The sequence below is a fragment of the Staurois parvus genome, unplaced genomic scaffold (assembly GCF_062004578.1).
Source record: "Staurois parvus isolate SC_StPar_1 unplaced genomic scaffold, SC_StPar_1.0 ptg000321l, whole genome shotgun sequence".
Classification (NCBI taxonomy): domain Eukaryota; kingdom Metazoa; phylum Chordata; class Amphibia; order Anura; family Ranidae; genus Staurois; species Staurois parvus.
The window spans coordinates 126,157-153,865 of NW_028318117.1; the positions used below are offsets into that span (position 1 = coordinate 126,157).

At 40.5% G+C, this 27,709-nt stretch overlaps 2 protein-coding genes across 3 annotated transcripts in view; one reads left to right on the plus strand and one right to left on the minus strand.

The window, feature by feature from the left end:
* The window catches only part of LOC149457378 (uncharacterized), a 39,598-nt gene extending 14,982 nt beyond the window's left edge, over positions 1-24,616 (plus strand). Inside the window, exons 4-8 of the mRNA XM_089683734.1 lie at positions 1,811-1,894; positions 2,146-2,236; positions 8,283-8,401; positions 14,886-15,046; positions 20,449-24,616. Of these exons, the coding sequence (XP_089539860.1) occupies positions 1,811-1,894; positions 2,146-2,236; positions 8,283-8,401; positions 14,886-15,046; positions 20,449-20,608 (615 nt within the window). The 3' untranslated portion in view covers positions 20,609-24,616. The remainder of the gene's footprint in view (positions 1-1,810; positions 1,895-2,145; positions 2,237-8,282; positions 8,402-14,885; positions 15,047-20,448) is intronic.
* Positions 24,609-27,709, minus strand: part of YWHAE (tyrosine 3-monooxygenase/tryptophan 5-monooxygenase activation protein epsilon) — a 54,333-nt gene continuing 51,232 nt past the window's right edge. For both annotated transcript variants that reach the window (XM_089683736.1, XM_089683735.1), the window contains one exon: positions 24,609-26,939. Coding sequence is in view for 1 of the 2 variants with exons in the window: in XM_089683735.1 (XP_089539861.1) it covers positions 26,887-26,939 (53 nt within the window). In the remaining variant the exon portion in view is untranslated. The remainder of the gene's footprint in view (positions 26,940-27,709) is intronic.

Consider the following 27,709-nt stretch of genomic DNA (forward strand, 5'->3'; position numbering starts at 1 on the left):
ATCTGCGGTACCATCAATCTATGCCATTCCTGATGACACTTAACACATACATAAGTGGACTTTCTTCTGTTGCCCCACATACACTATATTGACAAAAGTAGTGGGCCAGCCCTCCAAATCATTGGATTCAGGTGTTCCAATCACCTCTATGGCCACAGGTGTATAAAATCAAGGACCTAGGCATTCAGACTGCATTCTGGACTGGACTGAATTCTTTGTCAACAGCACCTCAGCCACGCAGTGGTTTTCCACGTAAAATGCAGGGTCAGCGCATGCTGAAGTGCACAGTGCGCAGAAGTCACCAACTGTCTGCAAAGTCAATAGCTAAAGACCTCCAAACTTTGTGTGGCCTTCAGATTAGTACAACAGTGCATAGAAAGCTTCATGGAATGGGTTTCCATGGCCAAGCAGCTGCATCCAAGCCTTACATCACCAAGTGCAATGCAAAGTGTCGGATGCAATGGAGTAAAGCATGCAGCCACTGGACTCTAGAGCAGTGAAGATGTGTTCTCTAGAGTGACAAATCACGCTTCTTTGGCTGGCAATCTGATGGACGTGTCTGGGTATGGCGGTTGCCAGAAGGGTACTTGCCTGACTGCATTGTAGTTCCAGTGATGGGAACTCTTAAGGCGTCAGAATACCAAGACATTTTGGACCATTTCATGCTCCCAACTTTGTGGGAACAGTTTGGGGATGGCCCCTTCCTGTTCCAACATGACTGCACACCAGTGCACAAAGCAAGGTCCATAAAGACATGGATGAGCAAGTTTGGGGTGGAGGAACTTAACTGGCCTCGGTCCTGACCTCAACCCTATAGAAGACCTAAAACTAGGATGCCATTAAAGTTCATGTGTGTGTAAAGGCAGGCATCCCAATACCTTTGGCAATATAGTGTATATATACAGTATCTCACAGAAGTGAGTACACCCCTCACATTTTTGTAAGTATTTTCTTATATCTTTTCATGTGACAACACTGAAGAAATGACACTTTGCTACAATATAAAGTAGTGAGTGTACAGCTTGTATAACAGTGTAAATTTGCTGTCCCGTCAAAATAACTCAACACACAGCCATTAATGTCTAAACCGATGGCAACAAAAGTGAGTACACCCCTAAATGATGTCCAAACTGAGCCCAATTAGCCATTTTCCCTCCCCAGTGTCATGTGACTCATTAGTGTTACAAGGTCTCAGGTGTGAATGAGGAGCAGGTGTGTTAAATTTGATGATATCGCTCTCACTCTCTCATACTGGTCACTGGAAATTCAACATGGCACCTCATGTGGATCTGAAAAAATGAATTGTTGCTCTACATAAAGATGGCCTCTACATAAATATGCACTATACTGGTAGAAACAAAAAATAATGCACACATGTGTATCTTCAGTTGGTGGATCATAGTAATGGTATAATATATACAGCTAAAGGTTTGGGTTTTTGTTTTTTTTTTGTTTTTTTAATAAAACCTTTTTTTTTTTTATTATTATTTTTAACCCATTTTACAATGATAATAAAAAATAGGAGACATGCATTAATATTTACTACCAAATGAAGGCCCAATTTGTCCTGAAAAAAAAAATCACCTGGGTGCCTCAAGATTTTCCATACTTTTAAAGAGTGTTTTTAAGGCAGCCACATAGAAACCCTTACATGTACTTTAACTTCTATAAGCAAAAGACAAGATATCACACAAGAACAGACAACATCATCAGAAAATATACAATGCTAATGTGATCATTCATGCTTACAAGTATTTTAATGCGGCAGTTTAAAATCAAGAAGCTAATATGTTGCACTCCCTCATGTTAGGTGTGCCTGCAAGAACTTATGCAAAAATATGCAAAACCACCAGAAGCTTTGGGGATTAGCGAACTCAGTCAGTATGCAGCGGATGTAAGTAAAAGATTGCAAGAAAACTGTGCTTTTTCTGTTTATACTAAGGGACACATTGCCGTAAATGGGTAGAAATACAGAAAACTCGTAGTATTATAGCATTGGTGCATTATTATATCCTAATAGTGGTACATTTCTTTGCTTCTATGCTGGAGGCATAACAGTCGTTACATGCAGTTTCTGTAATACCACTGTAAGTAATTAACATGTACTGTGACTAAGCGAGACTGTCTTCATCTTGTCTCATTTAGATCCAGACAAGTCAGAAAGCTACAGTCAGGATGGGAGTGTCCAATCACATCAGCCGCTTTGAGATCCCCATGGATATAAAACTACTTGAGAGTATGTTGAAAGCAATAATTTACCAAAATTGTCAGTAATAAACTAGAACAGGAAGCAGGACTTTGCATTCACTGCCATTGTTGGGGGCATGCAGGCCCCCCTCAGAGAAAATGAGCATGTACTCACATGATATGGCACATGACCCAGCCACAGGGGAAGAGGTGAAGATTTTTCTCAGAAGAGGTCTCCTTTCTTCTTACAAATTTGCCCCTGGGACCTAGGCTGCAATGTGTAGATAGCAGGGGACACGCACAAACTCCACCATTCTGTTATACTGTATACAGTGAAGGAAATAAGTATTCGATCCCCTGCTGATTTTGAATGTTTGCCCACTCACAAAGAAATGATCAGTCTAAAAATCAAATGGTAGGTGTATTGTAACACTGAGAGACAGAATAGCAACAAACAATTCAAAAGAAATGCATGTCTAACAAATTATGCACTGATTTGCATGTTCATGAGGGAAATAAGTATTTGATCCCCTTCACAAAACATGACTTAGTACTTGGTGGTAAATCTCAGGTGTCTCTTATACAGGTAACAAAATGAGATTAGCAGCACTCCTTTTAAGAGACTGCTTCTAATCTCAGCTTGTTACCTGTATGAAAGACACCTGGTAGCCAGAAATCCTGCTGAATGATAGGGGATCAAATACTTATTTCCCTCATGAACATGCAAATCAGTGCATAATTTTTTAGACATGCATTTCTTTTGAATTTTTTGTTATTCTGTCTGTGTTACAATACACCTACCATTCAATTTTTAGACTGATCATTTCTTTGTGAGTGGGCAAACATTCAAAATCAGCAGGGGAGCAAATACTTATTTCCTTCACTGTATGTGTGTGTATTGACATTGATATAATATTAGTAATATTATTATTGGTAATATACAATTATGGTTGTCCAGCAGGACCAAGAGATACTGTAAGCATGGTATAATAAGTCACATGCCACTGTGCAGGCCTCTAGGCAGGAATGCAAAAATAACAATTAGAGTATAAAGAAGCCAGTCACAATATTCCAGAAGGCCATAAGTCTGGTCTGGGGTATGAATTGTTTATCACCATTTTGCAGAGGAAGACCGAGCATAGTGTGGGAAAGCAAGATGGCATATAAAGCTGTATGGAGTTTATCCTTGGAGGGTCTCTTCTCATCTCAGCATTGTGGTGCATTGCATTAATACATTAGCAATGAGGTGTGTTGCATTAAGGCAGCCCTTTCATTCTAAATGAGCTACCAAAATACAACTCAGGAAAAAACAGGGCCTTCAGAATAATTTTAGCACAAAAGGGGTCTGTCAACCCCTTCTCTTTTTTTGCATTATGGTGGCATTAGGAAGGAATGGCACCGCAACACACCACACAGTGGCTTACCCGACTGTACGTTGCCATAATACAAAGGTTTGATGCCAATCTTAACCACTTGCCCTCTGGAAGATTTTATCCCCTTCATGACCAGAGCTTTTTCTTGGTGGTATTTGATCACCTCTGGGTTTTTTATTTTTTATTATATAAACAAAAAAGACCACAAATTTTGGAAAAAAAATATTTTTTACTTTCTGCTATAAAACATATCCAATAAAAATGTTAATCTAATTTCTTCATAAATTTAGGCCAAAATTTATTCTGTTGCATATTTTTTGTAAAAAAAACCCATTAAGTGTATATTGATTACTTTGCATGAAAGTTATAGCGTCTACAAACTATGGTATATATACTGTAGTGATCAGTAAATACTTGTATTTATTTATTTTTATACTAGTAATGGCAATAACCATGATAGTATAGCAGGGAATCTGACACTAACTGATACTTTATGGGAACCAGTGACACTAATACAGTGATCAGTGCTAATAATATACACTGACGCTGAACTAATGACAGTCTGGGAAGGGCTTATCTAGGGGCAATCAGAGGGTTACCAGTGCTTTGTGTATTCACCTTGTGCTGTTTTTACTAGTGGTCTTTATTCCCTGCTTTGCAAGGAAACAGATCCTGGCTCATCCCCACTGTCATGACAGACCTCTGGGTTGTTTATGATCATAGAGCTCTGTCCTGTCTTCCTCTTTGCAGACCAGGGGGCCCCGGCCATCAATCAAATGTGGTTGAGTATGTGAACATACATTTGCACACAGATTCCCTTGTCTGTTTATACCTTACCCTGCTCAGCCAATTAAGTACATTTTATAGAAACTATTACTAAAATGCAATAGTTTTTAAGTTTATGGAAAACTTGTAACTAAAAAATTCCTGCTAAAATTGCAACTGTACTGAATGTGTCACTTTGGACATGTTCCTAGTAGTGTGAGTATGGTACTAATTGTGTCTCTGCGGGCATGATTCTATTTGGCTAACTTAGCTGGGGAAGATGGATCCCTAGCCTGCTATCCCCAAATACAACTAAAGCAATTTTGGTGACTTTGATACAGTTTCCAGAGGATGTATTGTGGCTATTGAATGAATATACTAAATTATCTCCCTCTTCAAGTGCGTGGCATACTGGGACAGACTTGATTTATTGACTTCGTCCCTACTTCTGAAGTTTACTTGGACTTACCTCCTATGCCTTTTGGGGGGGGGGGAGAGCAGATCAGCTCTTTTGGCATACCACCCCTGGGATCCCTTGGTGTTGGCGCTCCATGTAGCCATCCAGTTTTTTGCACCTTCTGTTCCTGAGGAAGCAAAATGTCGAGCTTTATATGAATGGATGGTGGCTACCCAGAACAATTGTGTTTGTACTAGCTATCTATACAGTGTATAACTTTACTATAGTGTGGGGCCACTACCATAACCAACATAAGGGTGCAGGATGCTACTATGGTTTATTTTAAATATGATTTTTAATTGATTTTTAACAGTGTAACAATAAGGTTTTTATATTTTTTATGATATTCAGTGTCGTGCCTGTAAAGTGCTGCGATCCAATGTTTGTTGTTTTTCAAAGTGAAATGTTGCTAGTTGTGTCAGTATAGTATTGATTGTGTCTCTGCACGGATATTTATGGTTGTATCGTTACAGTACTGATTGTGTATCTGTGGTTATCTTTCTAGTTGTATCATTACAGTACTGATTGTGTATCTGTGGTTATCTTTCTAGTTGTATCATTACAGTACTGATTGTGTATCTGCGGTTATCTTTCTAGTTGTGTCATTACAGTACTGATTGTGTCTGTGTGGTTATCTTTCTAGTTGTGTCATTACAGTACTGATTGTGTATCTGCGGTTATCTTTCTAGTTGTGTCATTACAGTACTGATTGTGTATCTGTGGTTATCTTTCTAGTTGTGTCATTACAGTACTGATTGTGTATCTGTGGTTATCTTTCTAGTTGTCATTACAGTACTGATTGTATATCTGTGGTTATCTTTCTAGTTGTGTCATTACAGTACTGATTGTGTATCTGTGGTTATCTTTCTAGTTGTCATTACAGTACTGATTGTATATCTGTGGTTATCTTTCTAGTTGTGTCATTACAGTACTGATTGTATATCTGTGGTTATCTTTCTAGTTGTCATTACAGTACTGATTGTATATCTGTGGTTATCTTTCTAGTTGTGTCATTACAGTGCTGATTGTGTATCTGTGGTTATCTTTCTAGTTGTGTCATTACAGTGCTGATTGTGTATCTGTGGTTATCTTTCTAGTTGTCATTACAGTACTGATTGTGTCTCTGTGGTTATCTTTCTAGTTGTGTCATTACAGTACTGATTGTATATCTGTGGTTATCTTTCTAGTTGTGTCATTACAGTGCTGATTGTGTATCTGTGGTTATCTTTCTAGTTGTCATTACAGTACTGATTGTGTATGTGGTTATCTTTCTAGTTGTCATTACAGTACTGATTGTATATCTGTGGTTATCTTTCTAGTTGTCATTACAGTACTGATTGTGTATCTGTGGTTATCTTTCTAGTTGTATCATTACAGTACTGATTGTGTATCTGCGGTTATCTTTCTAGTTGTGTCATTACAGTGCTGATTGTGTATCTGTGGTTATCTTTCTAGTTGTGTCATTACAGTACTGATTGTGTATCTGTGGTTATCTTTCTAGTTGTCATTACAGTACTGATTGTGTATCTGTGGTTATCTTTCTAGTTGTATCATTACAGTACTGATTGTGTATCTGCGGTTATCTTTCTAGTTGTCTCATTACAGTACTGATTGTGTATCTGTGGTTATCTTTCTAGGTGTATCATTACATGTTTATCCACTTGCGGACCACCCCATGTAAATATACTGTGGTGGGGCAGGCCTCTTTGCACTGGATTATGTATATGTACGTGATCCAGCATATCCAGGTAGGGGGTGTGTGCACCTGCCACCCCATCTGTGCTGTCATTCAGTACAGCACAACTTCATCAGCAGGTCTTGGCCAATGATTTTTGGCCAAGAACTGCTGATCGGCTTAACAAATCACAGTACAGAGCCCTATGTTTACTAACAACACAGGGCTCTGTAAACGGAGCCAGAGCGAGATTTAGACTTTGGAGAGCCAGTGGCACTTCAGGTTCCTTATACACGGAGTTGGTTTACAGTATTATTATATAGGATTTATGGCGCCAACAGTTTGCTCAGCGCTCTACAATATAATGGGAGACAATACAGCAACAATACAGTTCAATACAAGAGGGATAGGAGGGCCCTGCTCCTTGGAGCTTACAATCTAGATTCTCAATGACAGTCACACATTTGTAAAATGCGTGATGCAGCATCATTCTGAGGTCACACACACTCGCAGTCATAGCACTGTATGTGCAGTTAGCTTAATTTGACAAAATTAGTTTTTAAAATCAATACAATATACCTATCCAGAGTAAAAACTTTTACAGATGACAGCCGGAACAATATTACTTTCCAAGCTACATTTAATAAAAGAAAATAATCTTTTTAATGATACATTTTATATATAATTTTTTCATATTGTTTTATATAATTTTTGTATAGAAGGGGTCTCGGGGCAGTTGCCCCTTTTGCCCCCTTATAAATCTGGCACTTCATGGAGCAGCGATGTGGCTGTTTTTTTTCTCCTTGCAAAGCAGGGAGAAAAAACAACCACATTTCTTAGTAAAAGCAGCACATATTACACATTGTAAGGCATATAGTTGACCCTTTGATTGCCCCTAGATGTTAACCCCTTCTCAGCCAGTGTCATTTGCACAGAGACAGTGTATAGTGTTATCACTGATCACTGGAGATGTCAGTGTCAGTTCCCACCAAGTCAGTTTGCCCACCACACTATCACAGTCCCACTATAAGTTGCTGATCACCGCCATTACTAGTATAAAAATAAATAAATCATAAACTTTCACACAAACCAAATTTTTTTTCACTTTTTTTTTTTTACCAAATACGTTTTAGCCTAAATGTATATAGAATTTTTTTTTTTTTTTATTGGTATGTTTTATAGCAGACAGTAAAAATAGTTTGTGTTTTTTCAAATTTTCAGTCTTTGGTCTTTTAATTAATAAAAATAAAAAACCCAGTGGTGATTAAATACCACAAAAATAAAGCTCTATTTATGTGAAAAAAATGATATAAATTTAATTTCAGTACAATGTTGCGTGACTGAGAAATTGCCAGTTAAAGTAGCGCAGCGCTGAATAGCAAAAAAGGCCTGGTTATGAAGGGGCTAAAACCTTCCTGAGCTCAAGGTATTATAGTTGTGTCATTACAGTACTGATTGCGTCTCTGCGGACATATTTCTAGTTGTCTCAGTATAGTATTCATTGTGTCTCTGCAAGCATATTTCTGGTTGTTTCAGTTGTTCCTTATCTGTTTACTGTCCTATTATTTTCCAATACAATTAACTACTTTTTAACACTCTGTGCTAAGGACAACACAAAGTATCTAGCCTAGAGGAAAAAGAATCAATATGGCCCTTGATGTGCCTATAGTTCTGCCTACTGTAATGATTTACATGAAATGTTTAAATGTTGCTGGTAAATGATCATTATCCACCATGAAATATTTCTTTGTCATCATAGTGACACTTTTGTATATTTCCATGATGTAACTTGTGTAACATACGTGCTTTGCTGTGCTCTTTTTAGATATGACTGTTCACCAATACCTCAAAACCTACTGCCAAGTATGCAAGAGACGACAGACTTTTTATAAGACATTCTTTGATAAATATGACCGAGATAAAGATGGGATTCTGTCTGTCATGGTATGCATTATATATTTGGATTCATGTATATTCATTACATTTTTGTTTCTAAAAGCACCTACAGTGGTATTTTCAGTTAAAATAGCTTAATATATGTGGGACACATTCTAGTAATAAAAAGTGATGTCATGAGGGACAAATGGCAATTGATAAGGTAAGGGAAATGAGCATCACATATTAAACAAACTTTGTAAGTTCCTGGTCCCAGCTTGTGGCCCACACATGGTACCTGCTGTGCAGCTGTTGGATCCCAGTACTCTGTGATGGGAGTGATAGCACTGATTTCTAAAGAGGCCAAATCAGTGATCTCTACTGTCTCCAGTCTCTCACGGTCTTTTGAAGACTCCAACCAAATCTGTAGCACGTGCACAGTTTCTGATCATCATTACCTCTATTGTGCTTGCAGTCTTTGAGGGCCCTATATAGCATTACATATGCTGAATATTATGTGTGACCCTTTGGTGATGTCAAGAGCCACATTTGAACCCCCTATACCGCACAGGTTTCCGTCTATATTTGTGGAGTTGATAGAGGTGACTTGAGATTCTACTAACCCTAAATGACCCCTAAAATAACACACTTTACCATTCAGGTGAATGCCATTGCTAGCTGACTATATTTTAGTCAATGAGTGCCTTTGCCATCTTGTTTCCAAACATTAACCACTTGCCGATCATATACGTGACTGCTCCTACACCTATTAGGAGTTATTTTAGGACACAACAGATCAGTGTTACCGGTAATCAATAACTGGGTATCGTGATTGCTATGATTGGTCATATTATTATTATTAAGGATACTTATAAAGCGCCGTCAATTTACGCAGCGCTTTACATATATATTGTACATTCACATCAGTCCCTATCCCTCAAGGGGCGTACAATCTAAGGTCATAGGGATCACATGAGTACAATTTAAACAACCTGTCATGAACTGGGTTCCATTCATGAACAACTTGCTTACTATTATGATCTGTGATTAGCCCGAAGCAATCACATGGTACCTGGCTACCTGTACCATATGATTAGCTTAGCCAATCACAGCTCACAATCAGAAGCAAGCTGTTCATAAATGGTTAACTAATTTGTGACAACTAAAGCTATTACTTATACAGTGATCACCCCCCTCCCCCAGAGTGGTAGTAAAGTGTTACTATGGTGACACTGAGCTACTCTGATGACAGGATGTAAAAAAAAATAAAATAAAAATAAAAAGTTAAACAAAATTGAAAAAAAAATATATATATTTTTTTTTTACATACTGTCACCAGTCAGTATACCTGATTAACGCCACACCAGTCAATGATGACGCTGCATTGTGCTGGTGGCAGTATGTAAAAAAAAAAATTTGAAAAAATATTTTTTTTAACTTTGTAATTTTTTTTTTTTTTTTTTTTTTACAATTTTTTAGAAAATGAAGACTTCCAAAAACTCGCCATGCCTCTTGTTAAATACCTCAGACTGTCTACTTTCCAAAAAGGGGTAATTTGGGGAGTAATTGTACTGCCCTGGCATTTTAGAGCCTCAAGAAATGAGATAGTAGTCAGTACATCAGGATTGATCAGTTTTCAAATATACACTATATTGCCAAAAATATTGGGCCGCCTGCCTTTACATGCACATGATGACTTTAATGGTATCCCAGTCTTTGTCCGTAGGGTCCAACATTGCATTGTCCCACCCTTTGCAGCTATAACAGCTTCAACTCTTCTGGGAAGGCTGTTCACAATGTTTAGGAGTGTGTCTATGGGAATGTTTGACCATTCTTCCAGGAGTGCATTTGTGAGGTCAGGCACTGATGTCGGACAAGAAGGCCTGGCTCACAGTCTCCGCTCCAATTTACCCCAAAGGTGCTCTATTGGGTTGAGTTCGGGACTCTGTGCAGGCCAGTCAAGTTCCTCCACCCCAAACATCCATGTCTTTATGGACCTTGCTTTGCGCACTGGTGCACAGTCATGTTTGAACAGGAAGGGTCCATCCCCAAACTGTTCCCACAAAGTTTGAAGCATGAAGTTGTCCAAAATGTCTTGGTATGCTGATACCTTAAGAGTTCCCTTCACTCTAACCAAGCCCAACCCCTGAAAAAACAACCCCACACCATAATCCCCCTTCCAACTAACTTTACATTTGGCACAATGTAGTCAGGCAAGTACTGTTTTCCTGGCAATCCCAGACACGTCCATCGGATTGCCAAACATACAAGCACGATTCGTCCCTCCAGAGAACATGTCTCCACTGCTCTAGGGTCCAGTGGCAGCGTGCTTTACACCACTGGCATCCAACGCTTTGCATTGCACTTGGTGATGTAAGACTTGGATGCAGCTGCTCGGCCTTGGAAACCCATTCCATGAAGCTCTCTACACACTGTTGTGCGAATCTGAAGGCCACACAAAGTTCTTTAGGTCTTTAGCTATTGACTGCAGACAGTTGGTAACTTCTGCACACTGTGCGCTTCAGCATGCGCTGACCCCACTCTGTCATTTTACGTGCCAGTTAAAATAGTGCAGTGCCACATAGAAAAAATGGTCTCGTCATAAAGGGGGTAAAACTTTCCAGAGGGCAAGTAGTTAATCATATTTGTTTTTTTTTATTGGTCTTTTTTTATTCTGACAAATGGTGGTGCTTCAGGCAAGTGCTGCCGTACAACATACCTCTGTTTACTAAGAAGTCAGTAAGGATTCTAAATATATGTTTACATCTTATGACATACATTGAAAATAATCATAACCCTTTTTGGTGTCTTGTCATTTTATACCATAGCCATTTCAGAGAATCACTATACAGATGTGTATTGTTTGAGCCTTCAGATGGCAAGGCCATGTAAAAAGTAAGAGTTGGTCCAGTATTAACAAGACCGAACTGTAGGAGAGCTAGTTAAGTATTCTATTTCCAAAAGCTACCTTGGTAGTTTCAGTTTTGCCCATTTTCCCACATTTGCAGAGGAAATAGACTATGGGGCCAGAGCAGATGTATGTATTTTAAGCTGATCTCAGAGATTTAAGTTTAAACATCTCTGACACACATCTCTATTTATATCGCTTCCAGCAGAAAGCTGAATACAGAAACATTCCTGAACATTACCACACGCTCAGAGCTGGGAATTTATTTTTTTTTGCTAGACAAAAATAACTTCAAGAAAACAGTGATATTGACCACAGGGTTATGTTGGGCAAAGGTCAAGTTTTGACCAGTTTGATGAATGCTGCAAAACTTGTCCATTCTCCAAATGAATGTGGCACACTATACATGATAAATGGCCTATAAATGATGTTTCTTCATCCTAAATTACAAAGGAAAATTTTCTAAGCTCAAATACACTACTAAAATTACACTACTAAGCAGAATAGTTTGCAATGGTGTAAACTACACAAGTAGCATGCAGTTATGAATAAACCCTTCTTGCACATTCCCCTTTGAGAGCTTATCTCTGACAACTCAGGTCCTTGCTGACTACTGGTAAGTATTATCTTAGCTAGGACATAATGAAGACTCCAGCCTGCATGTGACCACTAACAAATAAGCCTTCCACCTGCAGATGGCATTGCAGAAGTCTGAAGGGAGCAGTGTTTATCTGTTTAATATTGCACTTGTCTAATAACAATTACAGTTTGAAAAAAAAGTATAATTAAAAAATAAAAAGTGGGGCTTAAAACTTAGGGTTTAATTGGGCTTTAAACGTTGTTTCTTTCCCCCGTCTTATAAAGGGAATGGATCTTTAGTCCAGTGTATGTTAAAAGATCATATAGTGAGTCAGGAAGCAAAATAGTGGGTTTCAGGGCAAGGCTATCTCAGTAAGGATGTGAGATCTCCCCATCTGTTGCCAGTCTTAACTATGTAAAAATACTCTGCACTGAGAACAAAGTGTTTCAGCAAAGAATAAATAAAATCCATTTCCCAGCAGTTTATCTGATTAACTATCACACCTTGAGTTGATTCAGTCAGAAGGTATTCCTGTTTTCACACAGCATAACAGCAGAAAAAAGGTGGCTTGGACCAAATTTTGCAGAACACATGCTCTTATTTATTCTATGCAGATTCAGACATTATCTTAGGATTTAGGCCCATGGAGGGGAGATACATAGGGGGAGATTTACTAAAACTGCAGCTGGATCAGAATCTGGTGCAGCTGTGCATGGTAGCCAATTAGCTTCTAACCTCAGCTTGTTCAATTAAAAGAGAAGTATGGTAAAAAAAAAAATCATTCTTGGGTGGATGTAGCATTGCTCTGATGCTGCATCTGTCCCCTGCCGGCTCTAAGGGTGAAAACTCAGCAGTCACATGACTGCTGATCGCTAAGTTCTCACCACTGCTGTGTGCAGAGAGTGGTGACTGACAGTTACTGCTCTGTGCTCTGCCACCCCCCCTCCATGCTCAAAGGAGCGATGGGCTATGGAGGGGGAGGGAGTGGCTGGCTCAGGCTCTCAGCAGCTCACTGAGAGGCTGAGCCAGGTGTCCGTCCAGGCTCTGGGGTGGAACCCAACCATATGGTTGTGATCCTTCCCCAGCCTGGACTGGCTCTGTGATGTCAGCCAACAGTGGGCTTTAGTGAGCTGTCAGCTGAAAATGGGTCAAAGGAGTGCAGAACTAACAGCACTCCTGTGATCCATAGAAGTACAGCTAAAAGCTTTGACAATAAAACCTGGAAACTGATTGGGTTCTATACAGACCTGCACCAAATTTTACACCATGCAGTTTGTGTATAACCCCCATGAAGACTGTATTGAGCAGCACAGTGGCTAAATGGTTAGCACTTCCGCCTGGCAGTACTCGGGTCATTGGTTCGAATCCCAGCCACGGCACCTCCTGCCTAGAGTTTGCATATTCTCCCTGTGCCTGCCTGGGTTTCATTCGGGTACTCCGGTTTCCTCCTACACTCCAAAGACATGCTTGGCAAACATGTCTTTGGCAAACATATTGTGTCAATTCACTTACCTTTGCTCCACGCGTTCCTCTCGCCGTGTTCCCGTGCCGCTCCGGTCTTCAGGGCGGACTGCGAGAGGAGAGGAGTTCGTCACGCTGCCCCGCCTACATCCTGACAGCCAATGTTTGCCACGCTCTGCGGGCCGGATTAAAAGGTCCGCTGGGCCGTAGTTTGCCCATTGCTGGGCTAGCTGCAGAGTCCTGAATTTTGGGGCGGCTGCCCGAGAGGAGGGAGGGGAGCGGGCGCCCGGCACACAGAAGAGCCGCATTAAAGAGTGTAAAGAGCCGCAGCTTGCCGACCACTGCACTAGAGCACATCCATCTCAGCGTGGTCAGTTTTCTGGCTATGCTATGAGAGCATGTCCTCCAATGATCAGACTTCTGACACACACCCCTTCCTGCACAACCATTCACTGGGAAGACTGGCCGACTTTCAGTCTGTGTATACCGCTGACTGGCTTCTGTCAAACAGTCATGCTTGCAATCCAGCATTCGATCAGCACTTTCCACTAATGGCTGCAGCACTGATTAGTGTATACTGATGGGATTACAATAGCTCATCGAGAGAGATCTCTACATTACCCATTGTTGTGTTGATGCAGGTTTGTTTTTTCATTCGACCTGCTGGTTGAACAAAAAAAAAACTGAACACGTATACCATGTTTAAGTCCCTGAGCTGAGAACAGAGATTATGTGGTAACTTATTTATAAAAAAAAGCAGAAGGTAATGTGTACATCATGCTGCTGCTGCTCCTCCATTGTCCAATCATAGGCTGTGTTAGCTTCTATATTACTTTGTAGCAAGTCAAGGAGCAGCAGCAGGGGCAGATCTGTGTCAGACATCTGTGAACACAGACAAGAACTGCACAGACACTGGAATTTATCTCTGAGCTGGCATTTCAGTCCAGGAAATAGATGTTGGCCCTAGATAATGTCAGAACAAAAATGGTGCTGGAGAGAGTGGATGAAGGAATTGTAAGTGGGAGTAATGTGATCTCTGTTGGAGGTAGTACACACATGGCATTCTTGAACTTAATGTGCAGTTTTATATATCTGGAGCTAGGTCCAGTTTAACCATTTGAGTACTAGTCTGTATAGAGCCTTTCATTACAAGGCTTTTGTTTAATGCTGTGATAATTTGATTGACAATGACAATTTATATATTTCTTTAAAAGACACAGAGCTTTCTTTTGGTGGCATTTATATTTTTACTCTATACAGAAAAAAAAGGTTTAAAAAAAATGTGTGTTTGCTTACATTCACCTTTAATTTCTTTACCTTTAAAAAAAAAAAAAAGAAGCTCCCACAGTCATTGGTATTCAGTGGTGCTTTAAGGGCTCATTCACATTGGCAGGTCAGAAAGCAGCCAACTGCAGATAAAATGCACCTGTCAATGAATTCTGAATTATAGAGAAGTCTAAAATTGAAGTCAAACTGATGCCAGAAAAAATCTGGAGCTGATCAAAACAGGCACTAAATGTTGAATGTAATCGATTTATTACAACCAAATATATTTTTAAAGATATGTGTTAACAATTAACACCTATTAATATTTCTGAGTTTAGGAAACAGAAGGAGCTGTGAATGATCTCTACTGTAACAAGATTCACCCAAAGCAAGTGAAAGAACTCGTTGCTATGGCAAGTGAAGAGGACAAAACATTTGACTCCAAGCTATTCTCTGCTTTGTGTGCGTTGTCAGAACGCCTGTTTTATTCAACGTTCGTGTAAGTATTGTTAAAGTGTTACTAATCCCACAACAGTAAAATCAGTCTGTATATGCAGTAAAGCATGCTTGTTATGCTTACTGTGGAACGAAAGGGGTTAATCCTCTGCATTGTGTAGAAAAGAAAAGATGTTTGATCTTCTCTTCTCTGATCATCCCCTTCTTCTACTGTCCCCAATCCATCTCCTGATAGAACAGAGCCTTGGGGGCAAGCTGCACATGCTCAGTTTGGTGTGTATGCTATTTTTTTTTTTTTTCTTGGCAGAGTGCATGTGATCAACACAGGGCCAGTCAGCACTCTCCAGACAGAGGTCAGGGGTCCGGCAGCCTCATAGAGAATGCAAACTCCTAATATCAGTGCCCAGCAGATCACTGGTTAAAGCATGTAGAAGTCACAAGACTGCTCTAACTGCTGATGAGAAAAGGTATTTAGCAGTTTATATTTACTACAATAATTACATTTCCATGTCCTGTGTACTGTGGGAGACCAGATATAGTGAATGCAGGGTCCTGGGTTTAGTAACACTTTAAGCCAGGAAGTCACTGTGTTATGTAACATGCTTGTGCAGGGGCAGACGCTGGCCTAGGTCACCTAAATCATTCTGCACAGTTTATTTAACTCCAAGATGAGAAGGGGGACCTGAAAACCTCTGACACCTCTGGTCCAAATAAATGTTATAGCAGTTATGGAAACCCAATTCGTTTGTGAGAGTTTAGTTTCATAGAAAGTGCCTCCTAATTAAAGTTATTTAGGATGACTTTTCCCCTTAAATCCAATCAACTTTCCTGCTACTTTGGCAGGTAATAAACACACAAGGAGCTTTGTCCTGAGAGACAACAACCAAATAACCTCTTATCCTGGGTTACCCTGCGATATCTAAGTGGTAAGAATCCTCACATTGCATTGGTCACATACAGGCCAGATAAAAATGTATTCTAATAATATGATGATGTCAGCTGTTGGAACCATTTAAAAGAATTATAAATTGGTTTACCTTTTATCACTTTAAAGTGACTAGTTTGTCACTGACTTGCTGTTCTTTGCACTGACATTCTGAGTAAGCTGATGAAAATCTGACCCAGTTCTAGTTTCAAACGATGCTTCCTCCAGCTCCAGAACTGAAAGTGATATTAAGCCTGGTTCACACCGAAGCCGACTTTGAAATCATGTGACTTCACTTGAAGTCGCACCATTTCAAACCCACGTCAGTGCGACTTGGCTTAAATCTGTGTGCCTTCATGCACAGATGTCTATGCAAGTTGCATCTGAAATCGCAAAATGAGTGCAGTAATCTTTTTTTTAAATTAGTGCGGCACCACAAGGTTGGAGTCGCACCGATTTGACAGGTTCCATTGTGGACAGTAGGGTGCGACTTGTCATGCAATTTGAAACTGTCAAATTGCATGAAAAGTCACACCAGTGTGAACCAGGATAAAGGCAATTAAAAAAAAACCCAAACATGTCATACGTACCTGCTTTGTACAGTGCTTTTGTACAGAGCAGCCCCATCGTCCTATTCTCGGGTCCCCTGCTGGTGCATCTGTCCCCTCAAAGCAAGATGCTTGCTATGGGGGCACCCAAGCAGACTCGCTCCCGAGTTGTGTGTCCATTCACACACAGAGCTGTGGCTTGGCCCCACCCCTCTTTCTCCTCATTGGCTCACTGGCTGTTATTGACAGCCAATAGCTCCCGCTGCTGTTCTCGTGCACATCACTGGACTGCGATGCAGCTCAGTTAAGTATTAGTGGAGGAGCTGCAACAAAACGTTTTTCACCTTCATGCATAAAGATAAAAATCCTTGAGCCTGTACAACCCCTTGAAGGTCCTTACTGAAGTATGGACCTGATCTGGAGGAAGAGTCTGCAGGGGCCACAGAACTACATTCAAAGTGCAGGCTCCAATTCAAATAAAATAATAGATGCATGATTTTGCTTTTCACAATATAGGCACATTTATTATTTCTTGCATAAGGTGGATTTCTTCCTTAAAGGAAATGTATGAGTGAAACATAAAGATTGCTATTGTTCGCTTGCTGCCTGGCTGTCATACCAATTCTTTGGCTTCAGATCAATGACCAGGACTTCTGAGGGTACATTGATTTTCCTGATCTGTATCCTTGTTAAGCATCAGCAGGTCTCTACAACAGCCAGGCAATTGGCATTGTCAGGAGGTCAGCAATAACAGCCATACTCTGCTCTATGTCAGGAACATTACTCGTTAGCCATTCTGTACTCTGCATGCCATGGGAAGGTAAGAGGAGGAGTTGGGTGCTCTGGTACCATTCATTAATGCACATGCTTTATTGTGTGTTGTGTTAAGGCAGCTTGTTCATTTTGAAGGAGCTGTCAAAGCACAATGCTGGCTGTGAGGACCTGGGTTTTTTTTTTTTTTTTTTTTAAACCTACACATCAAACCTGCACTTCTGGTCCAGCCGCCTAGGCGATGTCGTCATCAGGCGATTTCCTTGGACTCCTGGGATATCGACGTCATCTATTCCAGGAGTCCAAGCGGTTTCCTGATTCTCTTTTGACAGGTTGCCATAACAGCGGGGCAGGAAATTCCATCACTGCTGCCATTGCTATGGCAACGTGCAATCAACAACCTGCGGCGTGCAGTGCCAATACTGCACAGGCTTGAGATCGGGAGGTGCATGCTGGGTAGCTACCTCCACCTAATCCTGTAAATAGACAAGAGTGGGCTTCAGATGCTTAGAACCACGCTGGTCCCTGCCTGCTTCTGAGATCAGGTAATTTTTTACAGATTGTGCATTTGTTACACATAATTACAGTTGGGACAGTATGCAAATGGTAATGTAGAATCTGTGCCAATCATGGGGGTACTTTTAGGAAAAAAACACTATGGTGACTGGAGCTCTGATTTAATTGTAATATGAAAGGAGAATGGTGGTGTGGTATCATTTTTAAAGTGGACCTGAATTAAAAAAAAATACTTTGCTATGTTATGAGGCACATGTATAAGACCTCTGACTGTAAATGCTCCCTATGTTAGTCTAGGTGTCCATACACACAGAACCTTTCAGAGGAATTACAGGAAGAAAAAACCCACTGCCAGTGCATCCAGGAACAGCAGGGCTTTGGCAGAAAGAAAACACTTGACAACTGTAAATGTGCATGCACATTTCATAATTGAGTGTTCATTTAATTGGTCAGAATAAATTATTATTATGGCTAATTACATGAATTAACACTCAAATGCTTGAAGCTTTTAAACGTGTTGCACATTGTTAGAAGTAGCTTTTTTTTTTTTTTCTGTCAAAACACTGCTGCCAGGAAGAAAGGCTTCTAAGTGTAGCAAAACATGCCGAGTGCATGAGGCCTAAATGTTCAGTAATTCTCATAGACATGACAATCTACCTTTTGTACTCACAGCCTCCCAAAAAAAGAGCAGTGAGTTTTCTTGTACCTGAGGGTACTGAGGCACACCTGTGCCTAAAGCTTTATAGCTGTAGCTGCTGTGCGAGATCTAAGGCACTGCTGGTCACAGATTTGGATTGAGTGTTGGTGATGGCACAATGGTGTTGCTCTAGGTTCTGCTTTCTGGATGTTCTTATATGAGGACGCAAAAGCCTTTCCTCTTACCAGATGGCTGACTCCACCTGTAGACATAGTGTAGAATGAGGTAAGTCAGTAAAGGGACAATAGAGCCAGGTAGACCCCTGGAAATACTCAAGATTAGTGCTTTGCATTTTTGGGCACAGCTTCAAATCAAGATCAGTTGAAAATGGTGTTCAGTAGTATCCTTTAGGAAGATGTAGGCGATTGAGAGCCTACTTTCCTCTTGAGTCCTAAACATGGTGGTAGTCAGCTGGCACAGTTAGATGGGTTTTTTTTTTTCATAAGGGCGGAGCCATGAGGTATCATTAAAGCAAACCTTTGCTGTAAGAAACACGTAGGGGTCTGAATATGGTAGCAGCCTGGCACTTTATATGATCCCTCTGGCTTCAGAAACTATCACTTTCAGTCAAGTCCTGATCTGCATACTTGTTTTATGCCACACTAGAGAGTGGAAACATGACCACCAGGTATCTGGCCTGTGCAGACTGAGACATCAGAAATAACTCCTAGGGTTTACACTCGCTTCTACAATTGCCTATGTATCTAGGCAGTGGGGCTTATAGGTAATATTTTTCAGTTGTGTGCTTTATTTTTTTTTTTACTGCTAAACCTAGTGATGAAATGGAGAGAAGAGGACTAATCCTTGAGAGTTATACATCACATATATTTGTATAAACTCACACCAATGAACACTGTCACTTTACAAAATACAGCTATCAAAAACAAGGTTGTTAAAGTACCTTTCTACAGGATGCATTAAATCAGAGATCTGCAGCAGAAGCAGCACACTCTAATTTAAAGTACATCTAAACCCCAAGTTTTCATTGTAGGGGGGAGAATTTCCCTCTTCCTTAAACATATTCTCACCCCCCCCCCTCCCTCAAAAAAATATTATTAAAAAGATTCTATTTCAGAATCTCAGAGGGAACATAAGCTAGCACTAAAACATTGACACGAGTTCTAACCCTTAGGCTAGGATCACTCCTATGCAGCTTACAACTGATGCGTTTCTTTTCACCCGTTTTTGTGAGATGTCTGCTGTAATGCAGGAGAAACCAGCAAAAAGCAGGCACTGTGTTTGATGCGCTTCCATTGCAATTTATAGAACCAAAACCGCAACCTGGTGCAGGCAAGTCCATAACTTTTTGTTTTTTTTAAAAGCACAAATGTGAACAAGATCCATAGGAAAGCATGTTAAATGGACTGTAGTGCGTTTCTGCATAACTGAACCAGCATCGGTGTGACCCTAGCCTTAAAGTGATTCTAAAGGCTTTTTCTTTCTATAGAAAAAAAAAAGTCTATACTTACCTGCTGTGTGCAGTGGTTTTACAGAGCAGCGCAATGGCTCCCACTTCTGTCTCAACCAATGAGATGAGGGAGTCCTAGGATAGTTGAGACTCCAGTGCACATTTCTGGATCAAGAGGAGCTTAGGTATTAGGGGGGCTAGGGGAGCTTCTGCAGCCAGGTTATTTACCTTCATGGATAGATTGCATGAAGGTTAAAAAAAAAAACAAAAAAACCTTGAGCCTTTACAACCACTTTAAGCCTCGTTTACACTTGAATCAAAGTGTGGAAATCTTTTCAGAGAGCAATTGATGGATGGTGAGATTCCTGTCACAGCATGTATGCACCGCTTCCCAGCTAAAGGGGAGCTATTAGAGGGCAGTAAAACATGGCTCAACCATAGGTTTTTACACCCCCTCTCCCCCCAAGTGTAAACAATCCCTTACACATTCTATCTGAACAAGGAAAACAGGCCGTAGATACATTTGAACTGTTGCATCAGTTTCCATTATAGTAATTTGCACTGTTTATTTTTAAAACAGCACTGAGGATGCCAGTGAACTACATTCTGAAAGACAATGGGTGGAAACCGCAGACTTCTCTGCAATCAATTGGAAATTTGAAGGCTGTAACATTAACACATCTTTAAAAAGATTGTTCAAACTTTTGGCTTACAGACTTGGGATTGAAAGTGAGGATTGAGGTGGTACTACAGTCAAATGGCCAAGTCCAGAGCTACGGTGGAGGCTCTATTTGCATTGAACTGTTCAAAGGAGTGGTTACATGTGAACAGCAGTGGAGCTGGCTGTGTGAGAATAAGTTGATTAATGATCTGAATCAATAGTGTGCACTCCCAGTTTTTAGAAGCATGGGCAAGAATCAGATTGCTCAGATGAGTGGTTATAGGCAAATAGACCACCAACTGACACTGGACATTGCTGTGAATTTAGTCTTTTACCTTCACCACCCCCATGCTGGTTTCACTAGCTAGCAAGTAACTGACCTGGGACATGCAATTTTATTAAATTAGCAAAGTGCATTAAATGTTCAGTCAAAGGATATATGTCAAAAGGCTTACTCTTGTTAAAGTGTTCCTAAACCCCAGACCCTGCATTCACCATATCTGGTCTCCCACAGTACACACAACATGGAAATGCAATTGTTTTAGTAAATATAAATTGCTAAATACCTTTCCTCATCAGCAGTCTATAGCAGTCTTGTGACTTCCATCAGTGTCCAGCCAAGCACTGGTTAAATCTTGTAGGAGTCTTCATTCTGCTCTGACTGTCCGATGAGGCTGCATCACCCCTGACCCTTCATCTGGACAGTGGCAATTGGCTCTGTGCTGATCACATGCACCCCCCAAGAAAAAAGAAAACTCTAGCCATACACACCAAAACTGCTGCTAGTACAGCGTTCTAGGAGTCACGCTCTACATTCTTAGATGGATTGGGGACAGTAGAAAGGAGAGGATCAGAGCAGTCAGGAGCAAACAGCCTTTTTATACCAGGTGGAGGATTAACCCCTTACTCCAGTGAGTATAACAAGCATGCTTTACTGTATAAAGAGACTGATTTGACTGTTGTGGGTTTAGTAACACTAACTGTCTAAAGGCTCATATGGCTGGCTGAATGCCCCGCCTACACCAAAATGTTCCCTTACTAAAGCATACTTGTACCTCAAACACCTGTGTGCACGAGCCTTTATTGATCCATAGCATGAGTACAAACAGCCACTTTTCCAGCAGTAAGCTGCAGCATAGGCATACTACTGTGTGTGGACATACCAATGTCTCAGCAGTCCAACAAGTCCCTGTTTAAGCGGGTTTTTTTTCCCGACCCAGTGGGGTGAATGAAAATAACCTCAGATTCCCACATCCACACAACCTATTGTAATCTGACAGGGGTTCTCCCTCCTGTCAGAATAAATTGTTAGGTGTTGCAACAGCTGATTGTTGCTTTTCCAGCAGGCATGTTAGACACCAAGAGGTACACAGAAATTGAAATTCAGCCAGTTCTTGCTGAACTTGAATATATGTACCCACAGCAATATACATCTACAATCACCACTTGTGATCCCTGCTGACTGTACAATCCTCACAGGTTCACCTTTATTAGAATCATAGAATGAAGGTACACAGACACTGGAAGCCCCTGCGTCAATGATACTGGAAGCCCCTGCCTCAATGATACTGCTCCATTCTGTCACACACAAGCCACCTGACAACTCATATGCAGCCAGGGAGATCTGAAAGCCCAAATCTCACATAGAATTCAATAAAGCAACTAAGCTAGAACTCACACGAAGGGCCAGTTCATGCCATGCCTGCATCTGAAATCACACAGGAACAATGTGCATCCTGTGCCATTCAGCCTGCATGCAAAAACATGCTGCTTTTGCAATCTGCATGGTGTAAAAAAAAAAATAAATAAATAATGTACAAACACCCTAAACACAGATCACAATGCAGTGTTTGCCTGCACCAAATCACACAGTACTTTGTACCACAGGATACGGTTTGTGTTTTAACCACTTCAAATCTGGACACTTTTACCCCCTTCCTGCCCAGGCCAATTTTCAGCTTTCAGTGCTATCACACTTTGAATGACAATTGCGCGGTCATGCAACACTGTACCCATATGAATTTAGCATTTCTTTGCGACAGATAAAACTTTATTTTGGTGGTATTTATTCACCACTGGGATTTTTATTTTTTTTGCTATGTAAATTAAAAGTCCAAAATTTTTTTAAAAAAGTGTTTTATAAAATTTTGCAAATTAATGGTATTTCATCATAAGTCTTGGCCAAAATTTATTGATATATTTTTAGTAAAAAAAAAATAACCCAAATTAGTTTAACCAAAAATTATAATTTTTAAACTTTTTTACATACTGTCACCATGGTGACACTGTACTACTTGTGGGGGAGTGATTTGTTTTACACCGATTTATGGGTGTAAAAGCAATCATTTCTCCTCTCTAGCTGTATTCTTGCAGCCATTGAGAACTACTGAGTGAGCTGTGATTGGTCACAGCTTGTCACATGGTACAAGGCTGTTGTGAATAGCCTTGTACCATGTGACCTCTGATCATTCCCAGATTTCACACGTAGTAAGCAATGATGTCACAAATGACATCTTGCTTACTACTCTGCATGTGATCAGTGATCACGATTGGTCCCGTCCAATGATCGGTGTTCCGCTGTGTCTGGAGCGTACAGCGGGCACCAGATCTCGGTGCTGCGCGCTCCCAGGGAGCGCGCACAAGCAGGGTGCTGGGAGGTTGTTTATAAACAGCCACCCGACCCTGCACTGCCACTGTCCAGCCATTTATATACAACGGCCAGACAGGTGGTGGTTTAAAAGTGCACTACACTTGACACCATGCAATTTTAACCCATTCAAAATGAATAGGTTTGAAATTGCACTGCACATTCCTTTGTGACTCAGTTCTTAAGGAATCCTTTGCTAAGAAAATACAGGGCTGTCACATTTGAAATTCCTGTTAATATGTGTTGTGTCTTTGGCAGTTTGAAATAAAAAGCATTGACAGTGGATTTTTATAAGAGATGAAAAATAGGTAGGTCAGGAGTTGACTTGCCTTTAACATCACTAGCTGCATGCTTGTTCTTGGCAAGTAACTAAATGGGACTTGCATTTTCAGCAGCCTTCATGCTTCTCTGTAGCTGAACTCCAAGCAAACAGCTAAACATATCTGCTGTACAGGGACTGCAAAGCTCAAATACCAGGTCAAATTCAGGTATTCATTTAAAAATGTATTAATAAATACAAAGCTGCATTGATGTGTCCTTTATATCTGCATGGTGTTCAGATTACTGCAAATTGGCAGCTGCTCATAGGAAACATCACAATCACAGATGTTGCAGAATTTATGTGCACTCCCAGGTCAATTAAGCCATTATTAACCACAAGTCTTAAAGGATCACCAAACACAAAACTTTTTTCCATTTTGGCTAGAGTAAGGGAGGGTTACAACCCGTGTCAGTTTTTTGCCATTTGTGTCCTATTTGGGGAGATTTCGAGTCACTTTCTTACACAAACAGGAAGTGAGAGGAAATCCCTCCAAAGCAAGGGAATTCCAGGGGTGTCACTATTGGAAGATTTCTTCTTCTAATATTAACCCAAAATTTGGTATTTTCTTTTTCATTTTGACAAATAAAAGGAGGATGAATATCCCTAATTGGGGCACAGACAAGAATTCTAATCCAACTCCACTTGATCCAAAATGTAAAAAATAAAAGTTTTGCTTTTAGTGACACTTTAAACAGACAGAACCAACTGAAATCTTATGTATTTAAGTGAAAACATTGTATTAATGATTTAAGTATTCCTGTACAGAGAGACATATGGCAGCTGCCAGAGTTGGCCTAAAAGGCACCAACTGCCTGACTTCCATTGACCCACTGCTTTCAAAACTTCAGAGTCATGACCCTGCTATACTGCACAGACCAGAAAAAAGTCTGCCAGAAGTCCTTATCTGCATGCGTGTTCCAGGCCTTCGATTCAGTGTACTGAGGGAGGATAGGCACAAAAGCCAAGCAGTTAGCATTTTCAAAGACTGGTCAGCACAGGCAGCCATCATACCTCTCCAAGACAGCTTTCCTTTTCCATAATACAGAACACACATTACCAAAGTGTCCTAAAGACAAAAACTGGTTTTCTGACAAAATAAAAGTGAAATAGTTACTTTATGGATGTCTTTATTTTTTATGAAGCCAATTACACTTGGGCAATATTGTATCTTGAAAAAAAAAAAATACACCATTGAGAGACTAAAAGCTAAGCCGTTACTCTACTGATCTATTGTACTCCCTCCAACAATCAATACTTCAATAAAATGACATGGTTTGGCAAATTCTCAAGAATGTTTAAATACTCATGTAGCAAGCAGTGAGCATATCTGCCGTTTTCTGCTATGTTAAGCCAAAAATAGAACACAACCACACAGATGTTATTCGAAAAAACACAGCTGCAGTGGACCCATCACATACACAGTGACTATACGGTAGGTGAATAGGACAATTCTCATCCAGCCAATTTGTTTACAATAAACTGGTGACATCTTTACCATCACCAACCTCTGGTAAACGGATGGACTGAAAAGGTTTAGCCAACAAAAAGGCTGTTCTGTGGAAAAACACATCCCACTAAAAAAGCGTCTTCTTGGAGGGGGGAGGGGAGAAAATGGAACAGATGTTCTTAGCACAGTATAGAAAAAAAAAAACCTGTAGACCCCCCCCGTCCCCCCGAAGACACCAAGGCCCCTTCTTTTCTGTTAACAGTGCTATGCAAATTAAGTGGACAAACACAAACTAGGATTCACCAACAGATGGCGCTGCTAACAGGGCAGCTCCTATGAAAAGCAGGGAGCTCTGGGGGTAAAGGAAGAAGCCCACCAAGTTATGTGCCGAGACCAATATTCGTTTTCACCAGAGAATTTATTTAAAAGCCAAAGTTCATCTTTTGCATAAAAATGTCCATGCAAGGGACCAGTAAGTTAAAAATAAAAAAAATGTTTAAATTTAAAAGCCATACCTGTAGGCCATGAGCAGCATCCCCAAAGCTCAGTCAAAAAAATTCCCATTGTAATTGATTAGCTCCGTCCTGCCTAGAAGCTAGGATGCACCCTATATGTTAAGTGTTCACCTCCAGTATCACAAAAGCTGGCACTCCCCCTTGTTCAAAACCCATGCATACACAGTGCACTCTGCCACGCTGTGATCAAGGGGAAGTGCTTGCTCCTGGGGTGCTGGGGAAAAGCGCTCAGCATATTGGTGTCTTCACTTCTAAGCGGGATGGGGTGATCGTTTACAATGGGATTCTTCAGCCAGGCTTTGGGGATGCCACTCAAGACCTACAGGCATGTCATTTAAACTAAGCAACATTCTTCTCTGCTGCACAGCATTTAACCTATGGAGGTCCCTTACCTGCACAATCAATTCTTTTCAAAAGATGAACTTGGCCTTTGATGTTAAGACAGTTTTGGATGAATCATTTTTGTCACAGGGATATAGGAAAAACAAAAATGAAAGCTGGTCCTTAAGGCTACTTTGACTACTAATACAATATCTTTACACAGACAATAAGAGATCAAGTAACGGTAATATTTGGCATTTTTAATTTAGGTTTTGTTTATTTAAGTTTAATGTTAATTCCATGCTGTGTTTCAGTAAGAACAATGACAGATTCTGTATCTGTGGCTCCAGTCAGATATCCAGTAGTACAAATTAGCTTCAAGTTACACATACTGAACAAAAGAGGTTGAGAGCAAGAGAAAAGGAGGGCAGAGGGGGGAAAGATAGAAAAACAAAAAATTTAAACACGCATGCAGGCTATTCAACACCAGCTCCAATGCTAACCTGCTCTGAGGAGGGAAAGTAAAAAGGAGGCAAGAATGAATAAACACGGATTGTTGACGTGATACCAGCACCAGAGTTTTCAGCGACATTTTTGCACAGTTTTGAAAACACTTTTACAGCAAAAACCACTACAAGGACATTCTGAAGCAATCTGCAACATCAAGCTCTAACCACATTTTAAACAACAGAATGAAGTTCAGTTTCAAACATTTAGAAAATAAAAAAAAGCCACCACACAAATTCTACAGTGCGATTGACTCTGGTCTGCCCTACGGAGTAACGTCTTTTGCTTGTTCTATGTGTTTCTAAGAGGTTATAGTGCTGGATGGCACGGAGACAAACTAATGCTGAAAAAGCCTCTATGCAGTCCTGTTAGTGTCTTAAAAGAACCTAAGATGGCTGGCAGCAGCAAAATCCACAGTCATTCACTCTTGCCTTTTAGAATTCTTAAACTGTGTAAAAATGATACACCCAACTGGGCAGGAACCTAAATCCTGAGAACCAGTGTAAAAGTCAAATTTTGATGGTCCTCAGAGTGAGACGGGATATTTGGAGGGAAGGGGCAGTTGGTTAGAGAGGGTCTCTTCTTGGCTTTTAATGTCTCACTGATTTTCATCCTCCACATCCTGCAGTGTTTCTTTATTCTGATCTTCACCTGGAAAATAAACATTTGAATCAATAAACCAGTAATCATGACAACTCAGAATCTAAACGACTGATAACCAAGAAGGCCATCAGAAAAAAGAAATATGCAAAACACTTCATAAATGGTGTATTAGGGATTAGATGATATAGCCAGTCCATTCTTCATACATTGAACATGGATATTACAGACACTTATTGGCATCATAACTCCTTCACATATTCTGGTTCTGCCCCAAGAGAAATTTACAGACATTAAAAACTTACCAGACGATCCACCCTTCTCTTTTTTTTCTTTATCATTCCTCAAACCCCCCTTAATCTATCCTCTGGCACTTCCTCAAAATGGAAAGGTACTACACCCCAGCCCTCCCACACTTCAATTACTCTTGGGCTGTGCAAGGTTGATGAAACTCTGTAAGAAAGACCTTATTCTCTACACCCAAAATAAAACAGGAGGCCTCCAGGAAGGCCTAGTTCTACTGGCCTTTACTCTTTCGGCTGAAGGTACAGCAGTCCCGCTAGCGAGTACTTAACCACACTATCCCATCTGGCTCTTCCCGAGCCCCCCTTATCCTCCTCTATGCTCCTGTCCTCTTCTACACTGCCTCCTATTCCCCTAGACCAGCGTTTTTCAACCACTGTGCCGCGGCACACTAGTGTGCCGTGAGATATTGTCTGGTGTGCCGTGGGAAAAATTGCAATTTCATCCGTAACATGTGGCCTCGGCTCACAAATAGACCAATCATTAGAACAGCAATGGGCAAACTACGGCCCGGCGGA